Source organism: Zootoca vivipara, chromosome 8 (assembly GCF_963506605.1).
Source record: "Zootoca vivipara chromosome 8, rZooViv1.1, whole genome shotgun sequence".
In the NCBI taxonomy this organism is placed as follows: Eukaryota; Metazoa; Chordata; class Lepidosauria; order Squamata; family Lacertidae; genus Zootoca; species Zootoca vivipara.
This window is the reverse complement of record NC_083283.1, coordinates 21,000,341-21,014,873: the sequence shown is the minus strand read 5'-3', so window position 1 is coordinate 21,014,873 and position 14,533 is coordinate 21,000,341. Positions and strand designations below refer to the sequence as shown.

The following is a 14,533-nucleotide window of genomic DNA, read 5'->3' as shown; positions in this document are numbered from 1 at the left end:
GATGGACCGACCTTGACTGCAGGGTCGCTCCTTGACATGTGTGCAAATTCATCCAGCTCATCCCAGTTAAAATCATTGTGGCCTTTTGTTCACTTCCTCAACTAAATCACTGGGAAGACATGAAACACTGAAGTTCAAAGCAAGCATCTACTTCACATCTGAGGCCAAGGGATCTAAAGTAACCTAAGTCAAATTGGCCCATTTTCTGAAGCACCAAAGCAGGGTCCAATCCAAATGTCTTTGTTGCATGCCCCTAATTTTTACCCCATGGCAGCTTAATAATAATAATAAATTACCCAAACCAATGAGAATCTGCAATCTGAATCCCTGGGCACTATAGTCCCTCCCTTTATTTGAGGGAAAGCCTTCAGAAATGCATATTGCAAACTGCCTTGTGACCCTAGGATGGAGGGCAGTATAGGAAATGACATGAAATGAAATATGTCCAGAAGGTTATCAACCCTACTGGAGCTGAGCGTCTCTGCCTGCCAAGTCAAATTGAGATTCCATAGAACAGGTAGACTGATTGTACCTTTTCACCCAAAGAAACATTTTGGTGACAAGTGGCCCTAATATGCATGTCCAGCAAGGATATACAAAAGGAAATTAAACCTCCAGACAGTCTAGTGAAGTCTAGTGAAGGCTGGTTAGTTTGCAGGCTTTGCTGATGCCTAATTATGCAGTCCATAGTACATAAAATAAAAATATCCTGTGCAAAGTGTCTGTTGCAGTAACTGTGTGAGGGGAAGAACATACATCCAGAAGTCAATGCCTAATCATACAGAGCTCTCACTTGAGTAATTCCTTTTCCACTTTTTCTTTTTCTTTTTTAAGGTGAGAGAGAAATTGTTCAGATGGGGTCTTCACATGATGAGATTTTGACATTCAATGTCCAGCTCATTCATTATTTCTCTTCACAAAGATTCTTACACCATTGATCTTTTCATTGACCATGTCACTTGTAGCGGTGCAATATTGACACCTCACCATTGTTGCTTGGTTGCCACCTCTAATAGCTCTCAGCTCTTTTAGCACCAGCTATTCTAACACTGTTATTTGCTTTAGATCTCCTCTCATATTGGGTACCAATAGGGATTAGGGAAAATAACTGTTCTTTGTGATGTGCAGCAAAAACCCTCTTGTTATCTTAGCTTTCTAAAGACACTGCCAAAGATCCTAATGTCTGTCCTATTGGTTCCAGTCCTTTGGAAAAAATGAACCAAACTCCAACTTCCAAAAAAGTGCACTGCAACTGCTTTGCTGGTAGTGGACAGTTGAAGTGTGGGGCAGACAGATTGGGCTGGATCAGCACTCGACCCTGGATCCGGCCCTTCATGGACAGCTGACATCAGCTGTAAGAGTGGCTTGTGAGCCAGCAGACCCCATGCCAGCTCAGCCCTTCCTTAGAATGGGCGATTTCAGGACCTTCTTCTGGACTCTGCCAATGGGAATTTCAATGCTTGGTGAGCAAATAAGGATGGTCTGCACCGGTGTAGTGATGCGAGTGTCCCTTCAGTGCTAGTTACCTGGTGAGCCAGCTGATGCAGGTGGGGGAATCCCTCCACTCAAATCTATTTTTTTTTTAATTAATTTTTATTGATTTTACATAGTAAGAATTTACATAATAACAAAAACCATACACATACATAACATATTTTTCACATTCTCCTACCCCCCCTCCAAGAGCCCTCTCCTCCCACAAGAGAATCCCCCGAAAGGTAGGCAATCGAATGTGGTTCATTTTATAGTTGGGTCTCTACCCCCCCTCCCTCCTTCCCCCCAGAGCCTCCCCCTGCCACCAAGAGGTCCCAGGATGGCAAGGATAGGAACAGGCGAGTATCCACCCAGCTGTTGTCCAACTTTAGCATCCAAAAACTATAATAAAGAAAATAAGATAAAAATAATGACAGAAAATAATAATAATAAGAATAAAAAAACCACAGCATAAAAAATATAATAAAAATAAAAACAAAACACACAACATCAAAAATTTAAACCTTATCTAATTTCCTAAACATTGTCTCTTGGGCTTCCCCAGACCCCCCCCCCTTTATTGATTTTCATTTCCCTCCACTCAAATCTAAGCCCACCATAGTCTGACATAAGGAAGGTTTGGATTGTAGCCTTCAGTAGCTTGGAAGCTCAGGACTGAAAGCTTTTTATTGCATTATGTTCTATTTAGAGATGTAATTGTTAGAATAATATAATCAAATAAATTACATTTATTCCTTCATTCTTCATTTACTTCCTGTCCTATTACCCTGAGGCCTCAAGGCAACTAACAACACTTAGCTTGTATGCATTGGTTCATGTCCCTTAGAGGGCTCACAGTATATGTAGGTCATATCATCAACAAGGCAAGAAAAAGAGAAGGAAATAGCGAGGGAGGAGAATTTTTAAATCATTGAACTCACCGCACAAAAACCTTTACATAAAGGGAGAATTGTTGATTTCCCTGAATACAGGGGAAGGAAGGCAGTAGAAGGACTGATTCTCAAGTAATTCAGGAACAGGTATGTGGATGGTGTCTGTACTTGCTTCACTGTCCTAGCTTTCTCACATAAGACTGTTGATTATATGTGGTCACTGTGGTGAGGGAAGGATCAATCTAGCTGGCCTAGGGGGAAGTATATAGCTGTTTGCCCCAGTCCTCAGGAGTTATGCATGAAGAAGTAGACTTCTGCATGCATAGCATTTGCTGGATGAATAATCACTTATGTAAATCAGATGTGCAAATCAAATCTGTTGCCAATTTGTACTGTGTTGCTTTTGGAGTGAAGTGTATCTTGATGCACATTCCCATCCATGTTAGATCTGGGCTGGTACCGTTATTTTCTTTCACAGGGCACTTTATGTTTGTTTGTTTGTTTGTTTGTTTGTTTGTTTGTTTGTTTGTTTAAAAAGTGGTGTTTGTTTAGTTTTTTCCATGTTGTTGTTTTTCTGATGTGCTTTCTTGGGGCACATCTGCCTTGAAAAATTTTTTGGGGGGGAACTATGCTAAAGTTGTAATTATGATTGTAAACAGACATTGTAAATCTTTTATAAATCGGAAAAGTAAGTTTTCAATACCTTACCATTAAGTTGAGTTAATATTTGTATCCTGCTTTACCAACAACAAATGTAGAGCTCAAAATGGCTCTCCTTCCTTCCCCACCCCCCATTCCTTTCCTCTTGTGTTTTGTGAGTTTGGGCCTCTTCCTTGACTCCAGCTGGCTGTCTAACTACAGTTTTATAAACCACTTAGAGGTTTAATTACAATTAAGCTGTATATACTTTCTGTTAAATAAATAAAAACACAGCAGAAATAGCTAACTTTTTCCAGCTTAGGTGCCACATTCATCCTCTGGGACCCTCATGCCAGCAGTGGAAGCATATGCACACCATGCTTAAATATATGCAGAACACCTACACAGGCCACACTCACATCACTTCTCAGATTATCTGTGCAGAGGACAGGATTTGTGGCCCCCTCCTTGCTCATCAGGGGACGCAGGTGGCGCTGTGGTCTAAACCACAGAGCCTAGGGCTTGCTGATCAGAAGGTCAGCGGTTCGAATCCCCACGACGGGGTGAGCTCCCGTTGTTTGGTCCAATCTCCTGCCCACCTAGCAGTTTGAAAGCATGTCAAAGTGCAAGTAGATAAACAGGCGTGAAGGTAAACGGCGTGAAGGTAAACGGCGTTTCCGTGCACTGCTCTGGTTCACCAGAAGCGGCTTAGTCATGCTGGCCACATGACCCGGAAGCTGTCTGTGGACAAACGCCAGCTCCCTCGGCCTATAGAGCAAGATGAGTGCTGCAACCCCAGAGTTGTCCACGACTGGACCTAACGGTCAGGGGTACCTTTACCTTTACCTTGCTCATCAGACGATTGATGTGATGATCATGATCAGGTGATTGATCTGATTAGGAAGGGAGCAATTTTTTCTCCACATCAGGGTACTCTACCCAGCTCTGCACCCTGATGGAGGTGAAATCCACTCTCTTCTCACATCAGATGACTGATCTGAAGGGGGAGAGGGCAATTCTGTCCATGAGTTCTTTCAAACCAGTTTTGTTCTACTTAACAAAAAAGCAATTTCAACATGTTCTGAAGCATATTGCTCTCAGGTCCCCATTGCTGGGCTCCTGCAGCTATTGCTAGTCATGGGTGCAGGGAACCAAACCCTTATTGTAGATCATTTGGGCAACTGCTACTTCCAGGTTCTCTGCTTGCAGTAATGTTCAGCCACTGGTGATGATCACCAAACAGCTCAGAAAGAAATCTCATCACAAATCAGGGTGGAAGGCAGAGTGGCTTCAGCCTCCCTCCAATTTTTTTTTTTACCCCAAGATACCCCAAGCCCTTCAGATACTGCAGCCACCATCAGGCTTCCCTTGGTGTGCTGTATACAGTTGGGGTCTCTCCCCCCCCCCCTTCATCACTTCTACTACCACTAACAATTTCAATAGGTTGTCTGGGATCCAGACTCAGCCCATTGGTTGGCAGTTCAGCACTACTGAGCTGTATGCCATTTCTGTAAGACCCTAGCCACTCCCTTTATGATATTTGCCTCTCACTGACATGCAATTCTATCTAACCTTTAGTGCTAAATGCTGGATTAAGTCTCATATACAAAGTGTGTGTAGGCAGCTTTCCACAGCCGTCTCAAGGGCTGACTTGTACTGTGATGCTCTTGAGCTACCGTACTTAATTAGTTTAGTGCAACCTATCAAACAATATTTTCAACAATTAACAGATTGCATGTAGCATTTCACCCTCCATAAAGTCTACTTTACCTATTTCTCTTTCACTACCCTCATCAAGTCTATTAAGTTGTTCATAATTAAAATATCCCTCCGTGTCTTATACCAGAAAGAAATGAGCCCACATTTTTGCTGTGAACAATTGTGGCACAAATTACCTAGAAGCCCTTGCATTATGGGGAATAAAAACTGTCCAGATGGTCCCTGAGTTGCTCCAGCTGTTCTTGAAATTTTCATAGGAATTGCTGATATGCCCAAGGGAAAATGTAATGAAAGGCAAGATTTAATTTTATATAAAGAAGAGTAGATTACAAAAATGGAATCTTTCCTTAACATCAAAAAAATGTTTTGAAGGATCTATGTTATTCTTAAGGGTATTAATGCAATGATCTTCTTTACACATAACTTAGTGTCCTTCAAGATTTTTCACCATTGTTGTACTTAGTTATTGACACTGGATATAATTTTATTTTTTTAAAAAACAAAACACAGCCGCATATAGAGAGGCACTGGAGAGCTTTATAAAAAATAAACCAACCTGCTTAAGAAAGTTCATGACCTTTCTGATGGCTATGTAGCCTAAAATCAGATGGGACCTATGCAATTTGACAGCTGAGGGGGACCTATCCATGGCATCATAACTGTTGTTGTTTTTTGTATGCTTCTGAACTGCTCTGGGATTAAGAAGAGGGCAGTATACCTGGTGTCAAACCCAGATCTCAATTAAAATGTCTCCAGACTATGCCAAAGAAATTGCTGACCAAAGGTGAAATTTTAACAGAGCTGAGAGACTAGTCAATAAAACTAGGCTTTTCCCCTATCAGACGGAGGACAGGTATCATGAGACAAATGTGCAGATATCATGGGACAAATATGTCCTTCAGGAACCCTGGTGAGGCTGTATACTTCATTGACTCTGTTGAAGGATCTGAACCTGATGAAGAATGAAAATAACATGACAAGTTTATTTATTACTGCACTTGTCTTTTAGCTCCTATATTGCATGGACAGGTTGCGAAAAATCTCTGGTGTCTCCTTCACAGAAAAAAATAATATGTCCCTCATTTGACTCATCCCATTGGAAGTGAGACCCTCTGCTGTCAGAACAGGCAGGGAGGGAGAAACTTGTTGTAGTTCCCCCTGGAGTCTCGTTTGGCAGTCTCTCTGATTTCTTTTGGGTAAAATAAAAAAATTCCTTCAGTAGCACCTTAAAGACCAACTAAGTTTTTATTTTGGTATGAGCTTTCGTGTGCATGCACACTTCTTCAGATACAGGTATTATGTGAAGTACTAGGCTTGTTAGTGTGCTTCAGCTTCCATCTGAAGGTCTTTCTCTTTGTTGTTTCTATACTTTCCAGTACCTTAAAGTTCTGTTTTCCTACATATCTATATCTATAGTTCTCTAGGTCCTTGAGCTTTGAAAGTAGTGAGGCTGCTGTAAATGGAATATTTTATAATGCACAGATATGAGGCAAATCTTGGAGCCTATGTGTGATCATACAGTCAACCTATGATATTTGATGAAACTCAAGCAATAAATTCCTTTCGTTGTCCCTTTAGAACAGTAGCTGTTTGGTCCTGTTGTACTTTTTTTTAAAAAAAAAAAGGAAAAAAAGAAACCTTAATTTATATTTATTGGAGAGCAACCCATTCAAACCTGGTGTGCCTTACTTCTGAATAGACCTGCACAAGACTGGGAGTTTACTCTGGGGGTAGCCATGTGAAAAAGTGAAACAGGGCATTTTTTATTCTCTGTTATTTACTCCAGAACATCACTGGTTGTGGCTCCACTCACCACCAGCATGCAGGGCTCAATAGGTTACCCCAAAGAAATGTGGATCTTGACTGGAAAAAGGTGCGCCAAACCCTGAATTTAATGTTCTGTGTGAAAAAAATAATTTAAACCAAGGGGAAAATTGCATGCTGCCTCTAGACATGGTGCATCCCCACCACTGAAATGTATTCCCAGCTTTCTGTTTGTTCAATGTGTCCTGAATATTACTACTTCCCATTGCAGGGAAGTGAGCACTAATAAAGAGTAATGAGGATACCATTGACCGTCCTAGCAACTTACCACGCCCATCCATGATCACATTAAACTATGCAAAATATAAGAACATCTATAGCATACCATTAACAAATTCTAGACCTGTGTGTTGATGAAGGAATTAGGAAACCACCAAAAAATATTACTGCTCACACAACTGAACGCCTAACTGATCTAGCCTTAGGAGATCAGCAGCAGTATATTATATGGAAATTGTTTCAATTTGGTTGTATACTTTTTGATACTTTTTACTATTTACTTTTGTTCTGTTTGTAATTATGTGTTTTTTTCATGTCTTAAGCTGCCTTGAGCATGGTTTTAACTGTGGAAAGGCAGCATACAAATAAAATTATGTGGTATGTATGGATTAGGGTGCTTTAGCAACTGTTGCAACTATGTTCATCCACTGCAAACATCATTTTTTTTCAGAATTTGTGTATTTGCCATCATATAATTTCATATCCAATTACTGTTTGTGAAAAATCACGATTGAAATGCAGCATTTAAACTTGTCACAAAGAGTAGACTCCTCAGAACTCTCCAGTTCATTCCTGAACCTGGTATAACAATATGTTATTAGGAGCCGAACTTTTGCCAGGATCTTCAAATGGAACATCTTGTAGAACTAAGAATAAAACTGGGCCATTGCCATTTGCTTGAATGGTAATTAGTAGAGAGGTTCGACAATTTTGGCATCTGTTGTATGTAGGTGGAGAGAGAAAGCAAGTTCTGCTTTAAACATTGTGCAGACATGAAACAGTATACCTTGAGCTCAAATGCCATCTAAAAATAAAGAACAAAACTACTTTTAATAGAAAGCAGGAAGTGCTTCTTCAAGTACAATTGTCATTAAATATGTAATAGCTGCTACCACAACTGCATATCTTTATACAAAGTGCCTTATAACTGGAATATGAAATAATGGCTGATGGTCAGATTTCATTACAGGTAGTAACTGCTGGCTTAAAAACATTACTAATATATATTTAGGAGGCGAAAGAATTTTTTAAATGTCAAATTCAGAACATATACGGTATCAGGAATGCTATCTGTGAGAAAATGGTATCACTGAGAGTATTGTACTTTTCACCAGGGTTTGGTCTAAAACAGGACTTCCCAACCTGTTGACCTCCAGGTGTTTTGGAGAGCAAGTCCCCAATATTCACAGGAAGCATGGTCAGTAGGCATGGATGATGGGAGTTTTGGAAGGTGCATCTGGAGGGAAATTACAGCCCAGTATAGATTAATGTCTGTCCCCTGAAATCTGGTAAAAAAATATTGTCAAAGATAATATAACCAAGCATATAGAAGAACAAGCCTTACTGAAGCAGAGCCAGCACGACTTCTGCAGGGGCAAGCCCTGTCTCATGAACTATTAGAGTTCTTTGAGAGTGTCAACAAGCATACAGCTAGAGGTGATCCAGTTGACACCGTAGACTTGTTTTTAATGCCCCCCCCAACTGCCTTGTATTTGAAAATGCAAAGTGCCACAGGAGGAAGGAACCTGGTCTAGAACCTTTCTCCCTGATGTGCTAGATGGGTTTTTGTTTTGTTTTGTTTTGCATGAAAATTATTTATTATTTCTACCTGTGGGCCCATCCAAATGGTTATAGGGTGGGTTGCATAATATCACAATTAAAACAAGCATATGCTGTATTACAATCATAAAGTAAAACTACAAAGCTAACCGAATGGAGCACATCCACTCAAGCAAAGGCCTCTTAGCAAAGAGGTGTGCCTTAACCAATTGTCAAAAAAAGTATACAGTGATGGTGCAAGATGCCCCTGAGAGGAAATCATTCCACAACCCGGGGCCAATGCAAATAAGCCCCTCTCACATGTCGCCTACCCTCTAACCACAGGGGGCCATAGCTGCCAAGTTATCCCTTTTTTACAGGGATTTTCCCTTATGCTGAATAGGCTTTCTCGCGAGAAAAGCGAAAACTTGGCAGCTATGCAGGGGGCAGGGGCACTGCTAACAGAGCCTTGCTCGCTGGTTTTAACACCTGGGCAGATTGATTTGGGAGGAGCTCAGGTTGTTTAGGGATATATAGATATAGATGTATGTATGTATGTGTATATATGTTTATATGCGCTTATGTGTTAACAACTTAAAATGGGCTTGATAATGGGTCTGTGGGGGGGGGGAGCAGCTATAGTGGCACAGCCCACCCGACTACCTCTGGATTCTATCACCTTATTCTGTTGCATATGTAAACCATTTCCTAAGGTTTGGAGCAGCTTATATTTTTTGTTTTCACAGCAAACCTGAGAATGTAGTCATCCAAGAGTTTAGCATGCCCTAACACCGCAGTTGGAACTTAATGTAATGTCTCCTCATAAACAGTGCTATTCAGTGAAGTCATTTCAGACATTTAAGCTGTGAGTCATCATAAGCTCTGTTCATGCAACCAAATGATAGAGTGAAAGCATGCATGGGGGAGTAGGAGCAATCCTTCTTTGCAGACCCTTTGTGCACACAACTTGCACATGCACAGCTCTTTCCAAATCATGCAGAGAGAGCCTTCTGTATACAAACTGCATCCCTAAACATTTGATACAGAAGTCTCAATGAATGGGTAGAAGCCTGCTACTATGTTCCTCCTCTATTCTGCATACACACTTTACACAAGAGCATCAAATTTTGGCATCACACAGGGTGCCGCTGAAATTTGAAAGTCCAAAGTCCGCCACTGACACATGTGGTCCTTGATTATTATACCTCACTGTAAAAAGAAGTTGGCAGTGTTTTTTTATGGACCCTGTAAGGAGGTCAGTTTGTGGGCAAAATATTTTTCCAGCTGCCTGTATACTCTTTTGAGAATATGGCACTTCCTAAGATTATTGAAGTTGTGTGACCTAAGACACTGAATTACTGAGTGCCGATTATACATTTAGCATGGACATAGAAGCAGTGTATAAAACTTGAAGCTGTGCTACACAGATGCTGTGGTGCACAAGTTTTAAAAATGTAAAAAATAAAAAGAATTGCCACAGCTACATTTCTTTTTATAAAATGGAAGTGTTGATGAAACGCTATATAATTACCTAAAAACACCATACGCCCTTTATCATGTACTGACATTGGTTTGCATTTAGGGGGTTAAATGTATAAATGCATTGGAACTGTTTTTTCATTGTAGTGCGTATCCCACACATTTCAGGTTTTGCAGGGTTTCTGCACAAGGACTAAAACTGTCTCTGGTAAAAAATAAGTAGTAGTAGCTCTATGGATCATTTAGCTGTTATTATATCATTCAAATTGTTTTGTTTGAATTGCATTTTTTATTTTATTGAAGCCATTCTGAGTGCTTTGAAAAGCACTCCTGGAATGTTTAAAGTAAACAAAATGCAATAAATTTCTGTGTGAGGTTCTGCAATTGCGGTAATTGCTGAATAAATAGAAACCTCCCTATTCTGCAAGAGCTTTGTGAAACTGGCAGCAACAGTACTGGTACAGAGAAGTTGTAAACAGTTGTTTGACTGTGGCTACATAGACTAAATTTGTATACTCATTTTTACAGTATCGACCAGGGCGGGACCCTCAACGAGGCTCTGACAATGTTTCTAACAAGTCTTCAGACAGCGATGTAAGTGACGTGTCGGCTGTATCGAGGACCAGTAGCGCTTCCCGCTTCAGCAGCACTAGCTATATGTCTGTACAGTCAGAAAGACCAAGAGGGAACAAGAAAATTAGGTAAGAAACTGTAAAGTTGACCACTTCCAACAGAGCTTTCCAAACTGTGTGTCGTGACACATTAGAGTGTTGACTGCAGTGTGTGGGTGTGTCGCCGGAGGGATCTTCGCTCCTCCTGGGGCTGGAAGGGGGTTTGTTTAACCTCCAATTTGCTAGTAAGACTGAATTGCTGTGTCGGGAAATGATGCATGTCCAAAAGTGTGTCACCAACATGAAAAGTTTGGAAAGGTTGTTTTTTGAACTGCAGATCAACTTTGTACCAATTCCACTTGGTTCAAGTAACACATTTCCCAAAAGATTTTTCAAAAACTTATGCTAGTTTTCTGCGACAGTAGAGTGTTTTCCTGGATTGAAAATGAACTTATTATTGAAAATTCAAGCCAGTATTTAAAGTCAGTTATTGTACTTTACAGATATTAGAAATTCATTTATACATCTTAGTTGCTGCATTCGATAAGTCTACATCATGGAGCTATAGATATAACCTAGATCTAGTACATACATGACCTTACTATGGGTGTGGTGAGGAAAACATGAAATGTTTACATGTTCATGGCATCCCTACAGCGTAATGTAATATATAGCCTCCTCTGTCAAAAAAGGAAGATTACACAAACATGTGCAGCTGATCACAAGTGTTCACATTGCTCCAAACCAACTAAGGAGCTATGAACCATAGGTCTGTAGTTTAGACATTGGCCCATGGGTGGCCAACTCCACAAATAAAGAGACCATTGGGATTGCCATAAAAGGCTTGTGTGCTTTAAAAATGTATTTAAAAAAGGAGTAAGTTGCGATTAGGGGTTTCCCCCACCCACTCAAATGATTTTTTTTCCAGGATTGACAGAACAGCCAAGACAGAGGCCATTTTTAACCCTCCCTTTCATGACTAGAGTAGCCCTAGCATTTCATAACCCTTCAAATCTCTGCATCTTTTGATAAATCACACCCATTTATACGATTCTCCCCTACCCTTAAATGTGTGTTATATATACTCCTGTATATATAACACATATTAAACCATTCTGCAAAGGATTAACTGATGATAATGACTGACTGTATGATCAATTCATACAGTTATCCAAATTGCCAAGGCAGTTTCCCATTAGCTAGTAATCAAAAATTTGAACTGTATCTGTGCTGCTTCTACTTTGCTGACCAGGGAGGAAATTAACTAGTGTGCTGGCTTAGTGATATTTGCAAACAAGTTTTTGTGGTTTGTATCTCTTTTCAACAAGCCATGAGAGGAAGCCAAGAACAAGGCTTGAAACTGTGACTTGTAATAACATGTAAAGTTGCCCATTGTTATAATAGCTAGACAGTCCAAAGCAGGCTTCCTCAAACCTGGCCCTCCAGATGTTTTGAGACTACAATTCCCATCATCCCTGACCACTGGTGCTGCTAGCTAGGGATCATGGGAGTTGTAGGCCAAAAACATCTGGAGGGCTGAGTTTGAGGAAGCCTGAGCTAGACAGTCCAAAGGATAAGTTGCTTGTGTGCTGCTGACAAACAAGCAGTCCCTCGTGAGAAGGAAAGATTAGCAGTAGCAGCCAGGAAAGCTGACTCAGCGCTCCATCAGTAACCTTCAAGCAACCCCAGGGGCAGTGGACTAGAAAGAAGTGACTGCCTCTTAGCAGAATCTGGCACGGAATGGATGCTGGGTTGTGAAAATTTCATTTCCACTTCTCATACTTACATCGACTTTCAGAATGACAAGCAGGAATGGGTGCATGTATGCTTGCAGACTGCAAGCTCAATTTCCATGTGTATATGTGCACATATATGTGCAATACATACACACATGCACACACACAGTTAACTGCTAGGAAACTACCTATATTAGTTTTAAAAGAACTAATTTTGAGTATTATTTATTTTCGTTTAGCTAATTGCACAATATACCTGCCCTTTAGTTACTCCTAGAAAAAGTGACTATACCTTTATCATTACCTAGACTATGCCAAGTAATTAACCAGCATGCTTTTTTTGTCATCGTGGCATAATTCCATTTGTTGTATGATTTGTCAATTCATTTTCTTTTGCCCTTTAGAGAATGCATGTTTCGCTTCTGTCCACTCGTCCTAACAAGCTTCTGTCTTCTTTTTTGTTTATTTGCATGCTTCCTCAATTTTCGTTAACTTTGGAAGATCAAGTGAGGAAAGAAAAGAGGGAGGGGAGGGGGAGATATTCCCTGAGGAAGAGGAGGAGAATCAGGATCTTGAGAAAAAGGAGGAGGAGGAACAAGTTGATGAAAAAGGGGAAGGGGAAGAGGTGACAGAGAACTGTGATAAGGAGGAGAACAAAGAAGCAGAAGAGAATGAAGGGACCCAAGATGAGCAAACTGAGGAAGGGACAGAAACAAAAAATAAAGAGGATTTGCAAAGGCGATACTCACAAGATGATCTCAGGTAAAACAGATCCCCGTAACATTGCTTCCCTCGTGACTTGACCCTATTCCTTGCTTGCCCTCCATCACTCGCAGTAGGCTTGTTGCTTATACTCCCTTTGTCCTGCAATTATTTTTAATTTCAGCCATAATGTTTTAATAGTTGAGTTTAGCGGAATGCTTTTGCAAACAAATTTATGAATTAAAGCCACGTATAGCTTGTTGTATAGCTTACCAGTTCTGAACTAGTCATCCTTGGTTCAAATTAGCCACTCATGAAAGTAATTTTCAGCCAACTCCAGAGCTTTCTTAAACTCTGCTGTCAGCAGAATACAGTATATATTCACCCTAACAATGGGTGGTTTGATCTTCACACACAGCAACACCATGAATGAGTGCAATGTGTTCCTCTTCCAGGGGCTTTTTAATGCCCTCCATAATGGGTGGTATTTCATTAGTAGGGGCAATAATACTTGATTGTTTTAAGAATTCACTACTGAATGGTGCATGCAGAGTCTTGAACTAGTTTGGGTAATGTGCTATAGAAAATGCTGAGTACTATTATTAGTACTGAGGACAGGAATGGTACAGAAGTTTTTCATGTTCCAAACATTAACTACTTTAGATAATTCTTTTCCGGTGACATCACTGCAAATGAATATGTGCTTTGCCTATTGATCTTGCTTATCTGTATAGGAATTGTATTTGCAATATATAAGTGTGTATCTTAAAGTGCCTTTTCATTCCTGTAAGTTACTTCTATGTCACTCTGCTGTGTATAATACATCCCATTGATTTTTATAGAACTATCACCCAATGAGAAGTGTATGTATACTCTGAGTACACTGTAGAAGGCTAAAATCATTCATTTTTAAATTACATTGGTGGTTTCTTGGTGTGCAAGTGGACAGTGCTGCATTTTTACAATATAGTTTCTGATGGTGTGAGTTTAAAGTAGAAACTGTAGGGGAGTTCTCTCCCCCTCCTCACCTATCCCCACTATGCTCCCTTGTTCCCAGAAGCTCCATGTAAACCATTTCCCACTTCCAAAACAAACTCCTTTCCTTCTTCTTGTAAAAGCAGATAGGCATGGCAGCAACGAAAAGGAGGGTGTCCCACTCTCTCCCTCTGATGCTCTAGTGCACTAATTACCAGCACACAATGGGAGACCAATGGGGGGTGTTGTTCCCCCATTATTGCAGATAGAACAACCTTCAGTAAAACTACATCACCCATGGGCCAATGGGTTCCATTGCTCTAGTGCAGGCATCCCCAAACTGCGGCCCTCCAGATGTTTTGGCCTACAACTCCCATGATCCCTAGCTAACAGGACCAGTGGTCGGGATGATGGGAATTGTAGTCCAAAACATCTGGAGGGCCGAAGTTTGGGGATGCCTGCTCTAGTGTGCTGCTAATGACTGCACCTGGGCACTGGAGAGGGAAAGCAGGAGGGGACACTCGTTCCCTCTCAGCTGTCTGCATCACTGCAGTCATCTGCTTTTACAAGGGAAGGGAAGTGAGGAGTAAGGGTCAGGGCTTAAGGATTGGTGAAGTGGGCTTCTAGGAATAGCCAGGGCCAGAATGGATGGGAAGTGCTTTCCTCACCAGCCAGCAAAAAGACTCCCTTGGAGAGTCCTCCTCAAGAGCTTTGAAATTTGAGT

General features: G+C 40.8%; 1 protein-coding gene across 11 annotated transcripts in view; it reads left to right on the top strand.

Annotated features, from left to right (window-relative positions):
* RIMS2 (regulating synaptic membrane exocytosis 2) overlaps positions 1 to 14,533 on the top strand; it is a 363,820-nt gene that overhangs the window by 298,728 nt on the left and 50,559 nt on the right. For 9 of the 11 annotated variants that reach the window (XM_035125850.2, XM_035125835.2, XM_035125834.2 and 6 more), the window contains one exon: positions 10,314 to 10,486. In XM_035125850.2, coding sequence (XP_034981741.1) covers positions 10,314 to 10,486 — 173 coding nt within the window. Of the gene's footprint in view, positions 1 to 10,313; positions 10,487 to 12,633; positions 12,895 to 14,533 lie in introns of all 11 variants that reach the window. The other 2 variants (XM_060277670.1, XM_060277671.1) reach the window with 1 other exon arrangement.